This window comes from Heterodontus francisci, chromosome 13 (genome assembly GCF_036365525.1).
Source record: "Heterodontus francisci isolate sHetFra1 chromosome 13, sHetFra1.hap1, whole genome shotgun sequence".
In the NCBI taxonomy this organism is placed as follows: domain Eukaryota; kingdom Metazoa; phylum Chordata; class Chondrichthyes; order Heterodontiformes; family Heterodontidae; genus Heterodontus; species Heterodontus francisci.
Genome location: NC_090383.1, coordinates 67,128,685 through 67,149,014, shown reverse-complemented (window position 1 = coordinate 67,149,014; position 20,330 = coordinate 67,128,685). Strand labels below are relative to the sequence as shown.

The 20,330-nt window shown below is 39.7% G+C and overlaps 1 protein-coding gene across 4 annotated transcripts in view; it reads right to left on the bottom strand.

The window, feature by feature from the left end:
* The window catches only part of LOC137376413 (proteasome activator complex subunit 4-like), a 227,538-nt gene that overhangs the window by 91,490 nt on the left and 115,718 nt on the right, over positions 1-20,330 (bottom strand). For 3 of the 4 annotated variants that reach the window (XM_068044928.1, XM_068044929.1, XM_068044931.1), the window contains 8 exons: positions 19,317-19,448; positions 15,753-15,962; positions 14,735-14,871; positions 14,593-14,646; positions 13,317-13,446; positions 5,749-5,830; positions 4,567-4,717; positions 4,103-4,172 (listed from right to left, as the gene is read on the bottom strand). In XM_068044928.1, the coding sequence (XP_067901029.1) occupies positions 4,103-4,172; positions 4,567-4,717; positions 5,749-5,830; positions 13,317-13,446; positions 14,593-14,646; positions 14,735-14,871; positions 15,753-15,962; positions 19,317-19,448 (966 nt within the window). The remainder of the gene's footprint in view (positions 1-4,102; positions 4,173-4,566; positions 4,718-5,748; positions 5,831-13,316; positions 13,447-14,592; positions 14,647-14,734; positions 14,872-15,752; positions 15,963-19,316; positions 19,449-20,330) is intronic. The other variant, XM_068044930.1, reaches the window with a different exon arrangement.

Genomic DNA, 20,330 nt, shown 5'->3' with positions numbered 1-20,330 from the left:
TCTCATCCTTAAGCAGAGTGGATGCAAAATCGCCTGACACCATCTTAAACTTTTAAAAGTCACAGTTTTTAAAAAACAGTCATGTTACAAAGTCCAGTGTTCATAACACTATAATAAAAAGCTTGAGGTGCTGCTGTATAACAAGCTCCAAATAAAAAATAGTAAATTTAGCTGTAACACATGCCAACAGTTGACTGAACTCTATCAGAGCTTTCTTGACTGCAGCACCAATACCAACCTTACAAATAGTGTATGCAGATATACCAATCACAGAAAATTCTGAATGCATTGCCTTCAAAAACTACTGAATAAGCTTAAGCTGTAGTACTGCGGTGAGGGGCGTATATGTTACAACATTCCAAACAGAAAGGAAGGAAGGGGAGGGAAAAGGAAGGGGAGGGAAAAGGAAAAGGAAGTATTTTAACGTAAAGAAAGCAATAAGCGATTGTGGGGATCAACATTTTTCTCAGTATTAGGTGATCATTCAAGAGGATGTAGAAATTTAAAAAGCTGACCAATTACCACTGACATGGATAGCTAACCAGTACTGAAATTTACATTGCTAAAAGCTTCCTGATCAGCATCCCAGGAACAAAAACAGTTTTGCACTACTGCTATGGAGCTTCTTGCTGAGATCATCAACATTAGTCAAGCATCTTTTTTCTGGTTTTCAGAACTGACTTCGCAATTCTCTTGAAAACTATCAGCAAGGGAATAAAAAGGCAGATTTACCCCAGCAGGCACTTTGAACTCTTTAAATTATTATTTTTATTCATAATAACACGGGGACGAGGAGGAATAACTTATTTTGAACTGAAAGTACATCCTCTTCAGTAGTGTTCCTTTTAAATAAAACTTGAAGTTTGTAAAATCAAGCAATGTAACACCAGTCTGCTCTCGGGTCCCATTAATCGCACTGTATGTGCCTTACAGGAGATAAAGACATGACCCAAGTTGACAATGCCTCAGACAAAATTAGTCCGACTTCAGCTGAGAAATGGTTCGTGCAGTATGGTTACACAGTAATCCTACTTTAAATAAAGATACTATTCCTTGTTAAGCTTTAAGTTTTTCAATTTTATCTTCACAATGTTACAAAACAGACTGCCTTGAAGTCTCGGCTCCTAATATAAAAACGGAGCTAGTCCAGGGTCCATATAGGCTGATATTACGCATTACTGGAACACTAAGGAGGGAAGTGCTGCCATAGCAGTTCAAGCTTCATGGACTAAACCAAGCTGTAAAACCTCTTTTTTTTTTAAAGTGACATTCATGTTTTGATAAAGATATATGGCAAAATTATTTTATATAGAAAGCAAAAAAAGTCAAAGACTTTTCTTCTCCTTTAATTGGTTTCTAAATGCCATTTGGAAAGTGAACAAGAGTACAATGCTCACCTCATAGTTATTAATATAGTTTAAATCTTGTGTGATAATGAGTACTTTGTATCAGTGTTCACTAAAGAAATGGAAGCTGACAAAATATCTAAGTAGAAGCAGATCAGAGGTATTGGATAGGATAAAAATTGAGGAGGGAAGTATAAAAAGGCTGGGTAGATAAGTCACCTGGTCCAGATGGCTTGCATCCCAGGTTGCTAAAGGAAGTGGGGATGGAGATAGCGGAAGGGCTTGCCATTCTTCCAATCTTCCCCGGATACAGGGGAGGTGCCAGAGGATTGGAGAATGGCAAATATTCAAGCAAGGGTGTAAGGACAGTCTTAGCAACTATAGCCCAGTTAGTTTAACATCAGTGTTGGGTAAGGTTTTGGAAACAATAAATCAGGGAAAATATCAACACTTAGAAAGGTTCGAGTTAATTAAGGACAGCCAGCATGGGATTTGTAAAAGGTAGATCATGCTTAACTAATTTAATTGAATTTTTCTGATGAAGTAACAGAGAAGGTTGATGAAGGAATGCAGTGGATGCGTTTATATGGATTTTAAGAAAGCATTTGATAAGGTACCACATAAAAGGCTGGTTAACAAAATTGAAGCTCATGGAATAGGAGGGTCAGTGCCCAATTGGGTAAAAAAATTGGCTTAAGGACATAAAACAGTGGGCTGAATTTTCCAGCTTGCCACCGATCTTGACAGCGAGCTTCAAGAATGGCGAGACTTACCCCATGGAGCTGCTGTGATATTTAGCGCAGCAGCACATTTACATGGCTGAGGCGGACCGCACCCCCCGCACCCCAACCCCACGATGACGTAGAGGGGGCTGGCGCTCCACCCTCGGCAACGGTGTCCCACGTCACTGCGCAGGCACCATTTTCAAAGGGCTTCAGCCCTTCCAATGCATTAAAATTTTTAAGAGGCATAGGAATTGTAAGTTAAAAATGAAAACCTTAATAAAATTTTCAATATCCTCTCTTACCCCTGCAATGACAGAACAAATTATTACTTGCCCTCCCCCCACAAAAAAAAAAACTTACCTTGTGGTCCCGACCTTCCCCCGCTAATGTTTACAAACTTTGAACCTTACCCCTTCTCACCACCCCCTATAACCAATCAAAAAGGTTTCACCCCGTTCCTCCTCACCACCAACCCCCCCAAAAAAAAAAAACTTACCTCCACCCCCCCCTCCCCACCAGTGTCCCACATTTGATCTCTGGTCAGAGATCCGAAGGCGCGGTGTCCCGGCAACTGGCCGGAATATGGCAGCGGGATCAGGTAGGTAATTAATTCATTAATCAACATTTTAAAATCCTGCTCCTGTCGCCGAGCGGTGGGGGGGGGCCGCCACCGGTAATATGGGGTGGGTCCTTCTCGTCATTGAGGCCCACGGTGGGCCTCTCTCAGAGGCATTTTCCGGGCACCACTGCCACAACCCCCAATGTTGGGGAACTGGTAAAATCCATCCCAGTGAGTCATAGTAAATGGTTGCTTTTCAGACTGGAGGATGGTAGACAGTGGTGTTCCCCAAGGGTCAGTGCTGGAACCACTGCTTTTTACTGCTATGTAAAAATGACTTGGATCTTGGAATACAGAGTAGAATCTCAAAATTTGCTGATGACACCAAACTTGGAGGTGTGGCAAACAGCGAGGATGATATGAACCACCTGCCCCTCTGCAACAGGATAGATAGGCTAGCGGAGCGGGCAGAACAGGTGGCAAATGGAGTTTAATTCTTCCAATTGTGAGGTGATGTTGTATTTTGGCAGAAGGAATAGGGAGAAGCAATGTATACTTAATGGCACAGTTCTAAAAAGTGTGCAGGAATGGAGGGACCTGGGGGTGCATGTGCATAGATCTCTGCATGTGACAGGTCATATTGCTAGAGTGGTTAGGAAAGCATATGGGATCTTGACATTCATAAATAGAGGCAGTGAGTAGAAAAGCAGGGAAGTTATGCTAAACCTTTATTAAAGCTCTGGTTAGGCCCCAACTAGATTACTGCATCCAGTTCTGATCACCACACTTCAGGAAGGATGTGAGGGTCCTTGAGAGGGTGCGGAGGAGACTAACCAGAATGGTTCTGGGGATGGAGGAATTTAGTTACAAGGTTAGGTTAGAAAAGCTGGGTTTGTTCCCTTAGAACAAAGGAGATTGAGGGGAGATTTAATATAAGTGCACAAGGTTATGACAGACTTAGATAAGGTGGACAAGGAAAAATTGTTCCTATTAACAAATGGTAAAAGGACTAGGGGACACAGATTGAAGGTTTTGGGCAAAAGATGCAGGGGGAATATGAGGAAGCACTTTTTTTTTTTTAAACACAAGAGGTGATAATGACCTGGAACTCTCAGCCCACAAGGGTGGTGGAAGCAGAGATGATCAGTGACTTCAACAGGAAGTTGGATGGCCACCTGAGAGAAAGAGATTTGCAGGGCTACAGGGATCGAGCCGGGGAGTGGGACTGACTGCAGAGCTCTGTGTAGAGCCTGCAAGGACCCAATGGGCTGAATGGCCTCCTTCTGTGCCATATATGACTATGATATTTTTGTTCAGTTTATCCATATGCTCTGCCCATCAGTTCAGGTATGAATTCTCAGTGTGTTCTATATCATTGATAATTCACAACCATCACTACCTTCTTTATTCCAGGTTTATCAAATAATCCGGAATTGATTACTGGGAAATTCTAACAAACTTTTACTTCTTACCTCTGACATTTCATTTCTACTCCTTCCAAGTTTAGGTTGTTGGTCCACTGGGGCATAAACAAGCAGCTTCCTAATTAGGAAAGAAACTCGTCAGATTTTCAAATGTACCTATCTTTGAATTGTTTTTTTAAAACACTTTACAAAGACTACATTTTCAACATAACTTATTCTGATACAGACTATTAACATACCAGACACAATGACATGCTTTGCAAGAACAACAGCGACACTGACATAAATAATGACATGGGCTATGTTAATGTATTATTTTGACATCAGTTTACTTAATTTTGAAGTATTTGGCATTTAGATAATATTTCTAATTCTTCAGATATTGGAAACAAAAAGTACTTCAGACATCTGCACTCCTTAATTTCATAGAGCATGAATCTTTAAGGATTTGAATGGAAAATATTCCCATAGTTTACATTTCCAGGAATACAATGCACCAATCTTATACTTACCGAGGCCATATGTAGTAGCCCCAGTGTGTCTTTTCCACAAATAAACAGGCTTCCCATTCATCCTTAGCCCTTGGCAAATTGGAGCTATCATAATGGAGCCACTTGTTATCAGGCCTATCTCCTGGCTGGATTGTTGTTGGGTGAGATCCATCTAGTTGGAAAGTGCACACAATACAAAAGTACAGAGTATTTGTGATAATGGACTTAAAAGTTAGGAAGCATTAGGGTCACAATATTTGTTTCAAACTTTCACTGGTGAACACAACTGTAGAAGAAAATTTTGAAAATAATTATAAATGAGCAAGTGTAACATGTTTGGGAGAAGCAGCTGACTTTGAACCTGTGGTTCCCAAAGCTTTCCACCACCGGTGTTTTCCTCACCTCATGCCTGGACTTGTAGACTACTTTATAGAGACTGATTGCTATAAGTAGTCACCAACTCCATTATCATTTTATCATGTGACTACCAAAAAACTTTCAACTGTCAGTAAAATAAATGTTTTAAATGGTTTCAACAAAAGGTTTGCAAATAAGTTTAAGGGTTTTTGGGGATATAGATATAATTATAGGCAACAATACTGAACCTTCCAACCAGTGCAAAGTATGGATGAGATAGTCAAAACACAAATACCATTCCAAGTAAGCACAAGCAAGGATCATAAAAGCTTTCAACAGGTAAAGTCAAGAGCAGGCAGTTCCACCCAAGTTTAATTTCAAAATATCTATATTCTGTAACAGTCTGCAGAGAGGGAGAAATTAAAATCAAATGCAAGTTAAGTTTTATGTTGGAAGTACCTCCAACAGAGATTTGAATGTGTCCAAAGAAGTCATATATGGCTCATATTTAAATTTTCAAATTTAGATTTAGCCGTACACATTATGATAATCATGTTCTTTTAGGTCAATTCTCTTTACAAATGAAAACAAATTCTAAAACCATGCAACATTCCCCACCCCCCCCAAAGTTAATGACAAATAACAAAATTTAGACAAAATTGTGAGGTTTCTAGAATGGTTAGAACTTGTGCTATACCTTAATGAACATTCCATTGTTAGAAGCAGGCAATTTGCTCAAAATATTTGCACTTCTTAAAAAAAGTTAAATACGTTATAGTAAAAGCTTCACCTTTTAAATGGAAATATTACCAAGGAATTAATAACTGAAAGATCAATTCTACTTACAAAGAGCATATGGATCAATCTCTATTTTTTTGTGAGGTCTCTTCAACTGCTTCATGATGCCAGCCACAGCAGATATTGCCATCTACAGATGAAAGTAATTCATGCACTGGTCACATGGGTGTTTTTTTTGGGATTATCACATATTCTGGCTGGTAATTCTTAAAGGCCCCAACAATTCATCATGTACATTTGTGTAATCTAAGGCAAAGTACCATCCGAATCCCTTATTTAAATTACCGCTTTGCAATCACTCCCAGTTCCGTTTTTCTCTGTATAATGTAATAATTGTGGGGATCTTTAATCTTCATACAGACTGGACCAATCAAATTGGCAAAGGTAGTCTGGAGAGGAGTTTGCAGAATACTTCTGTGACAGTTTCCTGGAACCATAAGTTGTAGAATCAACTAGGAATAAAGATATTTTCGATCTACTATTGTGCAATGAGACAGGGTTAATTCATAATCTCATTGCAAATAATCTGCTGGGAAAAAGTGATTGTAATACAAATTAATTTCATACCAAGTTTGAAAGCGACATACTCCACACAAACAAGAATCTTCAACTTAAATGAAGCCAATTATACAGGTGTGAGGGGAGAGCTGGCTAAGGTTGATTGGGTAAATAGACTTAAAGGTATGGCAGTAAATAAACAGTGGGAAACATTGAAAGAAACAATTCAAAATGTTCAACAAAAATGCATCCCATTAAAAAACAAAGGAAGATCCATCCTTGGCTTACTAGGAAAGTTAAGGATATTAGATTAAAAGAAACTTATAATGTTGCAAAGAATGATAGTAAACCTGACGATTAACAGCATTTTAGAAACCAGCAAAGGATGACCAAAAAGTTGATAAGGGAAAGTAGAATGAGAGTAAACCAGTCTGTAAGAACTTTTCCAAGTATATAAAAAGGAGGAAAGTAGCTAAACTAAGCGTCGGTCCCTTACAGGCAGAGACAGGAGAAATAATCATGGGAAATGAGGAAATGTAAAAGACATTGAACAATTTTTTTTGTCTGTCTTCACAGTACAAGACATAAATTACATTCCAGAAATAGGGGGTAACCTAGGGGCTAATCAGAGTGAGGATCTTAAGGTAATTAATAACAGCAGAGGAAAAGTATTGGAGGAACCTAATGGACTAAAAGCCAAAAAATCCCCAGGACCTGATGGCCTACAGCCTGGGTTCTAAAAGAAGTAGATGTACTAGTTATGATTTTCCAAAATTCCTTAGATTCTAGAATGGTCCCAGCAGATTGGAAGTTAGCAAATGAAACTCCGCTATTCAAAAAAGGAGGGAGACACAAAACAGGAACTACAGGCCAGTTCGCCTGACATCAGTCATCAGGAAAATGCTGGAATCTATAACTAAGGAAGTCTTAATGCACTTCAAAAATCATATGATCAGACATGATGGGCGGCACAGTGGTTAGCACCGCAGCCTCACAGCTCCAGCGACCCGGGTTCGATTCTGGGTACTGCCTGTGCGGAGTTTGCAAGTTCTCCCTGTGTCTGCGTGGGTTTTCGCCGGGTGCTCCGGTTTCCTCCCACAGCCAAAGACTTGCAGGTTGATAGGTAAATTGGCCATTATAAATTGCCCCTAGTATAGGTAGGTGGTAGGGGAATTGAGGGAAGATTGGGGATGTGGTTGGAATATGGGATTAATGTAGGATTAGTAAAAATGGGTGGTTGATGGTCAGCACAGACTCGGTGGGCCGAAGGGCCTGTTTCAGTGCTGTATCTCTAAATAAAATAAATAAAATAAAGTCAACATGGTTTTATGAAAGGGAAATCACATTTGACAAACCTGTCAAAGTTTTTTGAGGATGTAATTAGTAGGGTAGATAAAGGGGAACCACTAGATGTAGTATACTTGCATATCCAAAAGACATTCGATATAGTGCCACATAAAAGGTTAATATGCAAGGTGAGGACTCGTGGAGTTTGTGATAATATATTAGCATAGATGGAGGATTGGCTGACAGACAGGAAGCAGAAAGTAGGAAAAAAACAGGGCATTTTCAAGTTGGCAGGCTTTTACTAATGGAGTGCCACAAGGATCAGTGCTGGGGCCTCAGCTGCTTACAATCTGTATCAAAGGCTTAGACCGAGAGTAACGTATCTAAGTTTTCTGACAATACAAAGCTAGGTGAGAATGTAAGCTGTGAGGAAGACACAGAAATATAGGAAGATTAATTGATGGGCAACAAGGTGACGGATGGAGTATAATGTGGGAAAGTGAGAGGTTCTTCATTTCGGTAGTAAGAAAAGCAATTTTTTTTTTTTTTAAAAGGCATGAAACTTGCAAATGTGGATATTCAGAGGGTCTTGGGTGTACTCATACAAAGAGCACAGAAAGTTAGCATGCAGGTACAGCAAGCAGCTAGGAAAGCAAATGTCATGTTGGCCTTTACTGCAAGGGGATTGGAGTACAAGGAGGAAGATGTCTTGCTACATTTGTACAGGGCTTTGGTGAGACCAAACCTGGAGTTTTGGTTCCATATCTAAGGAAGGCTATACTTGCCTTGGAGGTGGTACAGCAAAGATTTACCAGATTGGCCCCTGGGAAGAGAGGGTTGTGCTATGATGAGAAGCTGAGTAAACTGGGCCTATACTCTCTGGAGTTTAGAAGAATGAGAGCTAATCTCATTGAAACATAAAAGATTCTGAAGGGGCTTGATAGAGTAGACTTTAAGAGACTGTTTCCCCTGACTGGGTAATCTAAAACACAGGGATACAATCTCAGGATAAAGGGACCAATCATTTAGGACCAAGATAAGAAATGTTTTTCACCCAAAGGCTGGTGAATCTTTGGAATTCTCTAACTCAAAGGGTTGTGGATGTTCCATCGTTGAGCGTATTTAAGGCTGAAATAGACAGATACTTGGTTTTTGAGGAATTCAAGGGATATGGGGAGTGGGCAGGAAAGTGGAGTTGAGGCAGAAGATCAGCCATCATCATACTGAATGGGGAGCAGCCATGAGGGGTCATATGGTCGACAGCTGCTCCTATTTCTTATGTTATGTTTAATATCTGCAGTGGCATTTATTCCATTTCTAATTAAATTTTTTGCCATAAGATGCTTCATGATGAAAGTCAATGATTGTGATCCTCCACATAGAACATGGAACAAAATACAGCACAGAAGGAGGCCATTCAGCCCATGGTGTCCACGCCGGCCAAATAAGCTATCCACCCAAACTAATCCCACCTTCCAGCACCTGGTCCATAGCCCCGCAAGTTCCAGCACCTTAGGTGCATGTCAAGGTACCTTTTAAGAGAATTGAAGGTCTCTGCCTCCATCACCGATCCGGGCAGTGAATTCCAGACACCCACCACTTTCTGGGTGAAAAACTTCTTCATGTCCCCTCTAATCCTACTGCCAATCACCTTATATCTGTGTCCCCTGGTAACCGACCTCCCCGTCAGGGGAAACAGGTCCTTTTTGTCTACTCTATCTAGGCCCCTCAATTTTGTACACCTCAATCAAGTCACCCTCACCCTCCTCAATTCCAGGGAAATCAACCCCAACCTATCTAATCTTTCCTCATAGCTGCAACCCTCAAACTCTGGCAACATTCTTGTAAATATCCTCTGCACTCTCTCCAGAGTAATTATGTCCTTTCTGTAATGTGGTGACCAGAATTGCATGCAATACCCCAGCTGCGGCCTAACCAGCACTCTATACAGCTCCAGCATCACATCCCTGCTTTTGTACTCTACACCTCGGCCAATAAAGGAAAGCAATTCACATAACTTCTTCACCACTCTTGCTACCTGTCCTACCACCATTAGGGACCTGTAGACATGCACTCCAAGGTCTCTCACTTCTTCTCCCCCTCTCAATATCCTCCCGTTTATTGTATATTCCCTTGCTTTATTTGCCCTCCCCAAATGCATCACCTCACACTTCTCAGGATTGAATTCCATTTGCCACTTTTCCGCCCACTAAACCAAACCATTGATATCATTCTGGAGTCCACGACTCTCCTCCCCACTATTAACTACACAGCAAATTTTTGTGTCATCAGCAAATTTCCCAATCATGCCTCCCACATTTAAGTCCAAATCATTAATATATACCACAAACAAGGGACCCAACACAGAGCCCTGTGGAACACCACCGCTTTCCATTCACAAAAACATCCGTCGACTACTACCCTTTTTTTCCTGTCACTGAGCCAATTCTGGATCCAACCTGCCGCCTTCCCCTGTATCCCATGGGCTTTCATTTTACTGACCAGTCTGTCACGCAAGACCTTGTCAAATGCCTTATTAAAATCCATGTAAACCACATCCACTGCACTACCCTCATCAATCTTCCTGGTTACTTCCTCAAAAAACTCAATCAAGTTAGTAAGACATGACCTTCCCTTAACAAATCCATGCTGACTATCCTTGATTAATCCGTGCCTTTCTAAGTGACAGTTTATTCTGTCCCTCAGAATAGTTTAGTTTAGTTTAGAGATACAGCACTGAAACAGGCCCTTCGGCCCGAGTCTGTGCCGACCATCAACCACCCATTTATACTAATCCTACACTAATTCCATATTCCTACCACATCCCCACCTGTCCCTATATTTCCCTACCACCTACCTATACTAGGGGCAATTGCTAATGGCCAATTTACCTATCAACCTACAAGTCTTTGGCATGTGGGAGGAAACCGGAGCAACCGATTCTAACAATTTACCCACCACAGAGGTCAGACTGACTAGCCTATAATTACCTGGCTTATCCCTCGCACCCTTTTCAAACAATGGTACAACATTCGCAGACCTCCAAGCATCTGGTATGTCACCTGTACCTAGTGAGGATTTGAAGATGATCCTCAGCGCATCTGCTATTTCCTCCCTGGCTTCCTTTAACAGCCTGGGACACAAAAATCCGGTCCTGGTGATTTATCCACTTTCAGGGATGCCAGACCCTCAAGCACTTCCTGTCTCATTATGCTTATCTTATCTTTCACACTCCTCCTCTTTAACTACAATGTCTGCATCAACCCTCTCCTTTGTGAAGACAGAGACAAAAAACTCATTAAGAACCCTGCCCACATCTTCTGCATCCACGCACAAGTTAACTTGTACATGTCTGATAGGCCTACCCTAAGTTATCCTCTTACTCTTAATGTACTGATAAAATATCAAGGGTTTTCCTTGATTTTACCTGCCAATAATTTTTCATGTCCTCTCTTTGCTTTTCTAATTTCCTTTTTTACTTCACCTCTGCAATTTCTATACGCCTCTAGGCTTTCTAAAGTATTAAGATATTTGTGAACATCATAAACTTTTTTTTTTGCTTTAACTTACCCTGTAAGCTTCTAGATAACCAGGGAGCTCTAGATTTGGCAGTACCACCCTTTATCTTTGTGGGGACATGCCTACACTGTGCCTATAGCTCTTGAATGCCTCCCACTGGTTTGCCACTGATTTTCTTTCAAAAAGCTGCATCCAGTCCACCTTTGCCAGGTCACCTCTCAGTTTCATAAAATTTGCTTTCCACCAATTTCGAACCTTTGCTCATGTTTTATCTTTGTCCTTTTCCATGATTACACTAAAAACTAACTGTATTATGGTCACTATCTCCAAAATGGTCACCCACTGTTACTACATCCACTTGCCCAGCTTCATTACCGGAAACAAAATCCAAAATAGCGCCCCCTCTCGTTGGGCTTGTTACGTGCTGACTAAAAAAGTTCTTTTGAATGCAGTTCAAGAATTCTGTCCCGTGCCCTTCACACTGTCTGTATCCCAGTTGATATTGGGGTAGTTGAAATCCCCAACCATCACCACCCTAAAGTTATTGCACTCAGAAATTTGCCTACATATTTGTTCCTCTATCTCCCTCTCACTATTTGGGGGTCTATAGTACACTCCCAGTAATGTGGCTGCCCCCCTTTTATTTCTGAGCTCCACCCATATGGCCTCGTTTGATGATTCATTTAGTATATCATCCCTCCTCAAAACTGTTATTGATTCCTCGACTAATGATGCTACAGCCCCCTTTTTTATGTCTCTCCCCATCACGCCTAAATACTCTAAATCCAGGGATGTTGAGCTGCCATTCTTGCCCCTCCTTAAGCCAAGTTTCTGTTATAGCAACGATATTGTGTTACCATGTGACTGTGATCTCAACTCATGTGCTTTATTTACTATACTCCTTGCATTGAAGTAAATACCCTTTAACACTGCCAAATTCCTGTGTTGCACACTTTTTAACCTTTTCTTCTGTCTTTTAGAGTCACTCGCCAATTTTGCTAATTTTCTGCGTCCTGTTCCCTGCCCTGAAATTGCCCTATCTAGGACTATGCTCAGGTTCCCATCCCCCTGCCAATCTAGTTTATACCACCCCCAACAGCACTAGCAAACCTTCCTACAAGGATATTTGTCCCAGTCCTGTTCGGTGCAGACCTGAACAGGCTTATACAGGTCCAACCTACCCCAGAGATCTGAAGCCCTCCCTCCTGCAACATCTCTCCAATCACGCGTTCATCTGTTGTACTTTCCTATTACTAAACTCATGAACACATGTTTAAGGTATGGATAATAACACAAACAATGCAGGATCAAGAATTATGACAAATCAATTTATCAGACAACAATCAACTCAGTTTAATGGAGAAAGCAATTACTGTGGTAATTCTCAATTGCTGGAAGAGTTGATACTTCAGTTCATGTTTTCAGCACCTGCAGTATGATTTAGGCTGTTGGGAAATTATCTTTTATTTTATGTACAAAGATAGTAAACATCTCAACTGATCTTTTATCTCTGCCACTGTTTAGAGGGATTGGCAATTAAACAATAACCTAAGAGTTATACATGGCCCAAATACATTATTGGCTTTCTAAATGCAGCTGCATTTTGCTGTTATGGTAGTCTGCACCTATTAATATATAAAGCACAGATGCAGACATTATGAAAAATGATTCGGTAGTAAACTTATGAATGCTATCCATCCGCAACAGAAGCGGCAGCAATATTTTGAAACATGGTTTCTTTCCCAAGGCTTCTGTCAGCAGCTATCTTTTGCAATCAGATAGGTAAGAGCACACTGTAGTGTTTCAAAAAACAAACTAAGCATGCAACCATTTACCTAGCTAGGTCGTTCTTTTTCTTCCCTAATATTCAGCATCATATTTATGTATACTTCTTTTATAATTTGTCCGACTGATTATTGGCATCTTGTAATAATTCACCTACTTTAATTGATGCCAATCATTCAACCTCCCTGTTGGAATTTTGACTGCTTTATGCTTGCACTTTCCTGTTACCTTTACTTCTTAAAACTTTAAATTAGATATAAAGGTCTCCTTCTTTGTGAAGCAAATCTGATTTTAATTTTAGCGCCACAATTTCCTGTAACCCCACCATTTCAATACTGAAACTTGCCAAAGACACTCATCTGATATCAGCTACAAGTCCAAAAAGGTCCCAGTGATTAATCCTTCATATTTCTTGCATTTAATGAGGTATACCAAAGACTCAAAAATTAAGTACCAAAAATCAAATTCTTCTCTTCCTGGTCATTAGGCATGCGAAATATAAAAAATAAAACTCCTTAAAAACTTGCCTTCCGGACTACTAAGGCATCATGATTGAGATTCTGTATGAAGAATTTGATCCCTCTCGTAGGCAGTGGCACGTCATCTCTCAGCAATAGGGACAGGAAACCAATGGCTATTTGTTCAAATTTCCATGGTCTAAAAAAAAACAAAGTTGCCTGATCAAAAAGTATAACTTTAAAAAAAAAGATTTATTAAAAGATGTTAATGTTTGTTGACAAACATACCATAACTAATGAAAACAAGGCAATGTTAAAATGCCCATTTCTGTGCATCAGTTCAGTGGCAAGGGTGTTCCTTTTGCAACAATTTGATCCATGAAACCGAAGACTCAATGCTGTCAAGACTCTTATATAATGAAGACATTCATACTATATAATGATGCATGATGGTTCTTATTTTGCACATTATACGAGATGCATCTGACCATGCAACAAAAACACTACATTTCCCACTGGGTCAGAATGCAACAGGCCTGGTATCACCTATTCTTCTACCTAGGGACACTATCAGGATGAGTCACCAGCATAGGTGTTAGAAAAATGTAATTAATATTTTACTATAGTGAAAAGTTGTAGGGAAAACTGCAGCTTAATGTGATGACTTTGTACCTCAATGTGGTATTTCCCTCCACTGCCATATTTCCTTCTGATTTTTGTCTCCTTCCTCTTTTCCAGAATGAGTTTCTACTCCCAGGAGGAGTTCTGTAATCAGCTACAGTATTTCAGACCTTCGCATGAAAATACATTCTTTGTATATGAACCCGACCAGTGAATGAGGATAGGCTAAATGACTATTGGTTCATCAAAACAGAGTCAGATATTATCTTCACCCATTGTTCACGCTGATACACTTCCAGCAAAGGTCATTGGGCAATATCAAGAGTAGCAACTAAGTGTGTGCAATTCTGGTTGTTAATCATTCCCATGCGTAAGTCCCATTGCTGGCCTGTATTGGTAGGAAGAGCGCAGTCTGTACAACTAGTGGCAGCCATTTAACCTTTGCCATCAGTGTCACTTTTCCTCTGGACAAAGGGAGCTAATCTCTCTCCTGAGATTCACTATATATTACATCTGATTTATAATGTAGCACTGCTTCTGAACTTCCAAAGAAAATCTGTCCAACAGCTGCCTTAGGTAATTTTCCCTGTATGAAAAAGAGCCTGGACTCTGCCTCCCTAAACGTGTGGAGATAAAGTTGAAACATGGCATACTGGAAAGCTAAAAGACAGTGGACAGAGCTATTGAACTAAGAGAGAGATTTCCTTACAGTTTAAAAACTTACAAGTTTCGCTGGTCAAGCAAGTCCAACAAGATATCGATCAGTTTCTCATAATTCCTAAATAATAAAAAAATTCTTAATTATGAAGAAAAACATTAAATGTAGTCCAAAATTTTCATCTCAACTCAGGTTGTCCTCTACTTACCGTAAGGACTCATTATTTTTTGCTATTTGGCTCTGGACTCCATTTTCAATTTCTTCAGCAGTGAGAAGAGGTAAATTAGAACTTGGGTTTTTTGCCTGGGACAAAGATGCAGAAAGCTCCACACACCGATCTGAAATCTGAGCAGATGAGGTATAGGCTTATTGCTAAGTAACCTTTAAAATCTCATGAGAATAATCAGTCACACTGCCCAAAGTATCAATTGAGCTACCTGTGTATTTGTAAAACTATGAGCAGTTTTTACTTACTGGACAATGTTCTTGAATACTCTTACGTGCAACTTTTCCATTTTTTATACATTTACAAATCAAAATTTGACAATTCAAATAACCAACAGGAACTGCAGATAAAGTGCAAAAAACAGCATCTGAACACCTGAAGGCCATTTTAACTTCTCCTAGCCCCACCCGACTAGATATGAAATTATGCAGATTTGGAGTTCAGATTATTATTCAGGCCAGGTGCTTTCCTAGCGCAGTCCTACCCCCGACAAGGTCTTGCAACTAGAAATGTGAGTGGAAATCCAACTGCTGCTTCAGGTCAGATGTCTACAGTAGAGGTACAGGTTATTATCCAAAACCAGCAAGAGGACTTCAACCATAAAGATGATGTCCTTTACTTGTAAGGAAAATAGACACATCTTTTTTCTAGGTCCATCTTCTTGCTGCTGACTCCCTCAGATCCTCCAATCTGAGAGGGGCTGAGCACAGACCCTAAAGCCCAATTCTTCCTGGAGTTCCTCCAAATGGGCAGTTGCCTTGTGTTGGGGTGTGGAGGGGCAGGGTGTGGTGGAAGAAACTAGTTTCTCATTTGCACGGTTGCACTGCTTAGAGCTTAAGGGCTTTGACCGGCCACCGCCAGTACTCCCTAGGAAATCTGAGCAATATAAAGGGGGAGAGGCTTGGCTTCACGCTTGAAAGTTGAGCATTTCGCAGACTCGAAGGAGGGGAAAACTGCCCGATATTTTGTGCGCCCAATTAAAGCATTAATAATTACTTACTCCAAAATCTAGGCCAATGGTTTCATACTGTCTATGTATCTTCTCTGCAAGATCATCAAAAAGACGAACTATGGAAGGTTTCTCCAAAAACATTGCTTTGCTGAGCCCTGAAGAGACTATAGCTGGCCATGTAGCAATAATGCAGTCCCAGTCATGGAGGTTAGCCAAGCAAACTCCATTGTGGTTCCCAAGAAGACAGTACAGAGCACCCTGGTTTAAAATACACATAAAGGGAGAAATACAATTGAAAAGATATATCTGAAACTATTGAGAAATTTGGAGGAACAGAAAAACTGTCAATTATAAAGAAGCAAACATTTCACAATTCCCATGTTTTTATTTATTCAATTCATGGGAGGCAGCATTCTGGATGAGCTGTAGCTTGTTTAAGAGGTTAGGCTTGGAAGACTTGTGAAGGAAATCAAGTCTTGGAGTGACGGGCATAGATAAGTATTTTCCAGCAGAAACATAAAATACTACAGGACAGAATGGGGCCATTCAGCCCATTAAGCCTGTGCCAGCTCTTCCAAAAGATAATCCAGTTAGCCCTACTCCCCCACTCTTTCCCACATCCCTTCAATATTTTCTCCTTCAAGTTTATATCCAATTCCCTTTTGAAGATTACTATTGAATCTGTATCCACCACCCTAGAAGGCAGTACATTCCAAATTCTAACCATGTATTACATAAAAAAAGTTTTCCTCATGTTGCCTCTGGTTCCTTTGCCACTTACCTTAAATATGTGCCCTCTTGTTATCTTTCCTTCAGCCAATGTAAACAGTTTCTCTCTATTTACTTTTCCTAAACAGTTCATGATTTAAACAGCTTTATCAAATCTCTCGACCTTCTCTCCACTAATAACAACCACCCCAGCTTCTCCAGTCTATCCATGTAACTGTAATCCCTCATCCCAGGAACTATTCCAGCAAATGTCTTCTGCGCCCTTCCTAAAGTGCGGTAGCCAGAATTGGACACAATATTCCAGAAGCGTGGTAAAGATTGGGGATGATGGGGTATAGTGACAGGTGTTGGTTTTCAGGATTAACTGGGATGTTGATGGCCAGATTGCATACTATCTAATTCAGCCTAAGTGGGAAGGGAATTGGAGTTGAGGACTAAAATTAGGCCAGCATAGATAGCTTCCTAGAAATTTTTCAACAAGGCTCCAGCACAAAAAAGGGAGCTAACCTTCAAAATAAAAAATGTGCTGCAAAGAAATGAAAATGTAACCAATTCCCATTCCAATGAATGTGATATGTGGAAGACCTAGCTCATGCCAAATTATAAAAAATGTGAAGGGGCTAAATGTATTGTCCTAAATAGAGAAACCAGCAGACAGGCCCCTCAGAATGTGGAAATGATTACAAGCAGGCCTCACAGGACTGTGCTCACAACAGGGTGGGATCTCTCAAATGTCAGGACAGTACAGCAGAAGGTTAAGAAGAGGCATGGATGAACATTTTGGTGGCAGTGAAGAGAGAAGCAGAAGATGTTCTTGGTGAACATTGGACAGTAAACTTGTTCCATTTCCAGCCAAGCATTTACAGGGAAGCAGATGACCAATCCTACACAGACATAAAATGCACAACTCACTAATAGAATAGGAAACAGGGGAATCCTATTCTTCACTCCTTCTCCCACCCTGCCACATGACAGATCATTGCAGCAAGTAAAATCCAAGACAAAAGGACTTCCAATGAAAAACAACATTCAGCAAACAAGACCCGTAAAGGTATGTTTCAAATTTACAGATCAGAAGCATTGAAATAGGAAAATTATTCGCCTTCAAAACACAATGCTCCCTTAAAGAACTAGTGGAAGATGGGTCCAATGATGTTACAATCCATTTCTACAGTCTTGAAAATAGGATGAAAATTGACACAGTAGAGATGGAGTAGATTTGGAGTGATTTGGATCCCCAAATACCAAAACTCTGAACTGGTCACAAAAGGAAAAGTTAAAAACTGTTGGAGATCATAACAGGCCCAGAACCATAACCTCTGACCTGATTATATTCCCCAAAGGACAAATTTCTGTGCACAGTGAAAAACATAAAAGAATGGAAAGCTGTAAGTGAGAAACAGAAATCAAAGAGCAAGATTTTGGCCTGCCTTAAAACGATTCCTTCTTTACGTTTTTGTTAAAGTGAATTAGCAGAGACCTGCAAAACATCTGCGGTCAAATTAGTGTCTTTATTGTAACAATACATCTTTATAATTATTCTTCCACCAAAGACTTTAACAGAATCAAAACTTCTTACTCTAGAAAAAGGTACATAAAGCTGTCCATGTGTAAAAACAGACTGAGGAATATAAATACAAATGTTGTCAAGAGTCTGACCATGACTTTTTATAGTCATAGAATATGAAAGGAAAAAAAACAGTTCCTAATTAAACTGAGCTGAAAAGGCAGGTTTACATCTGACGGGCTCAATATTATTCGAAGAATAAACAATCTTGTTCCATGATAAAGTCCTAGTTTAGAATTCAGGTTTTGTAGCAACATTATAACTGGTCGGTCCTGGAGTGTAGGTTTGCCCAGTGGCATGCTCGTTGGAGTTATACTGTACAGAAACTCTAGATTGTTTATACTGTTATCTTCATCTATAGAACCAACGCCAATGTATACTTTTAAATCACTGGACAGCTTTCTGAAACATTTTCATTCAGTTCTACAGAATCTTCTTCTTAGCACAAAGAATAGCTTTCAAATAAGAAGTTTTATCAAATAATTGTCCCCACCATTTTGCCACACTTAACCAATTCCATCATATCATCCACCCACCCCCCATGCCATCCCCTCCCTCCCATCCCTCATGGAAACAATCTCTCCAGCCAGAGTAACTTTGTTATTAGGCTCTCCTCACCTTCTAATGTTTTTGCTCTCCACCAACCTCCCGCCCCACTGCCACCAACAATTGGCAGCCACATGTGTGTTATACGCTCCAGTCCTCCGTGCGTGTCAAGCACCGCACCCCAAATAAACCCACCAACAGAGGTGCCTGTTAAACTGACCAATCAAAACAGTCCGCATAGACAAAAGTGGAATACTATTCTTACAGATAAAGCAACTATAGGTTCAATTCAGGGCAAAAACTAATGGGAATAAATGAGATTATGGTCACAAATTCTGAAAACCTCAGAATCAAGGAAACCCAATCTATTGCACATAATCAATTAGGGAGAGAGTAAAGTGTGAAGACTAAGCTGACAAAGATCTCTAGAACAGTTCTCAGAAAAGATCACTTAACTCCATGGAAAGCCTTCTCCAAGCAGAATAATCATAAATAAACAACTGAATCACTGCATTAGCTTTCAATGTAAGACTTTAAAGATTGCAAGCAGGAAAAAAAAATGCATAGTTATTAAGTTCCTGCACAATACTTATAAGTACCATGAACCACTCTATAAAATGGTCTTTGAAATGGAAGAAAGTTATGCTACTGGCAGATAGCAATTACAGAAAGATAACAAGATAGTTTCAGATGGGATCCTTAAACTGGACTGATTTAGCAAGGGGATGCTCTATAATCACTCAATTCTTTGTCATACATCGAAAACTTACTTTCAATTGTTGCTGGCTTATATTCTGTTTGTCAGGATGCAAGTATTCCAGCACCAGTGGAATAAGATCACGACAGCAAAAATTATAAGTCCCCAAGGCTGTGAAGAAGACATTCTGGGCTTTACTACGCACCTGCAAATGCATACATCACTATGAGAAAAGGCTGGACTATATTCTCACAACATAAAGCAAACTTCTAATTACAATCATTTTTTTTAAAACAACTTCTTGAATGACTCATTTAATGAACAAGCAAGATAATGAACCGTGAATTAAAATCAGTTTAAAATGTACATAACATTTTAACACAAATTATTTCTGAGTATATCATGCCAAAGTATCTAATCAGTCTTATTCTATCTTATAAAATTTACATTTTATATATTAGTGCATAGGTAATACTTCCAGCATGTTTACAGTTTGTAAGTATATAAATTGTTTTAAATATTCAATTTATAAACTAATTATAGATATTTACACTTTGAAAGGGAAAAGAACATTCATAAGGCCCATTTCAGTGGGCGGCACTCAGCTGCCTTTTTGAAAACTTCACTGAATAAAAGGCTATATTTCATATAAAAACAAAAGCAGATAATGCTGCAAATGCTCTTTGGCTATAACCCAGACGTATTGTGAAATTAAAGCATTTTCTATTTTTGTTTCTGATTTCCAGCATTCGCAGATTATTTTCCATTTGTATTATGTTTCTATATTATTTGGTTCCTTAGTAGAAGATGGACATTTTTGAGGTTTTCAGGGATTTTCTAAACTAATCCTCTTCTCTCCTTTGGAAACTTACTAAAAACCTAACAAAATACATCCAAAACATGTAGTGTAACATATTACACCATTGATTATTGTATCACATTCAAGGCTCACAGCCACAAATAGACTTGTTAATCAGTTACAAGACTACATGCTTTCCTAAATATAGAAAGGGGAAATGAGCACAATGGAAAAAAAACAGGAAAAGAAAACATGGAATAAAACACACGTGCCTCTGCCTTCAAATTC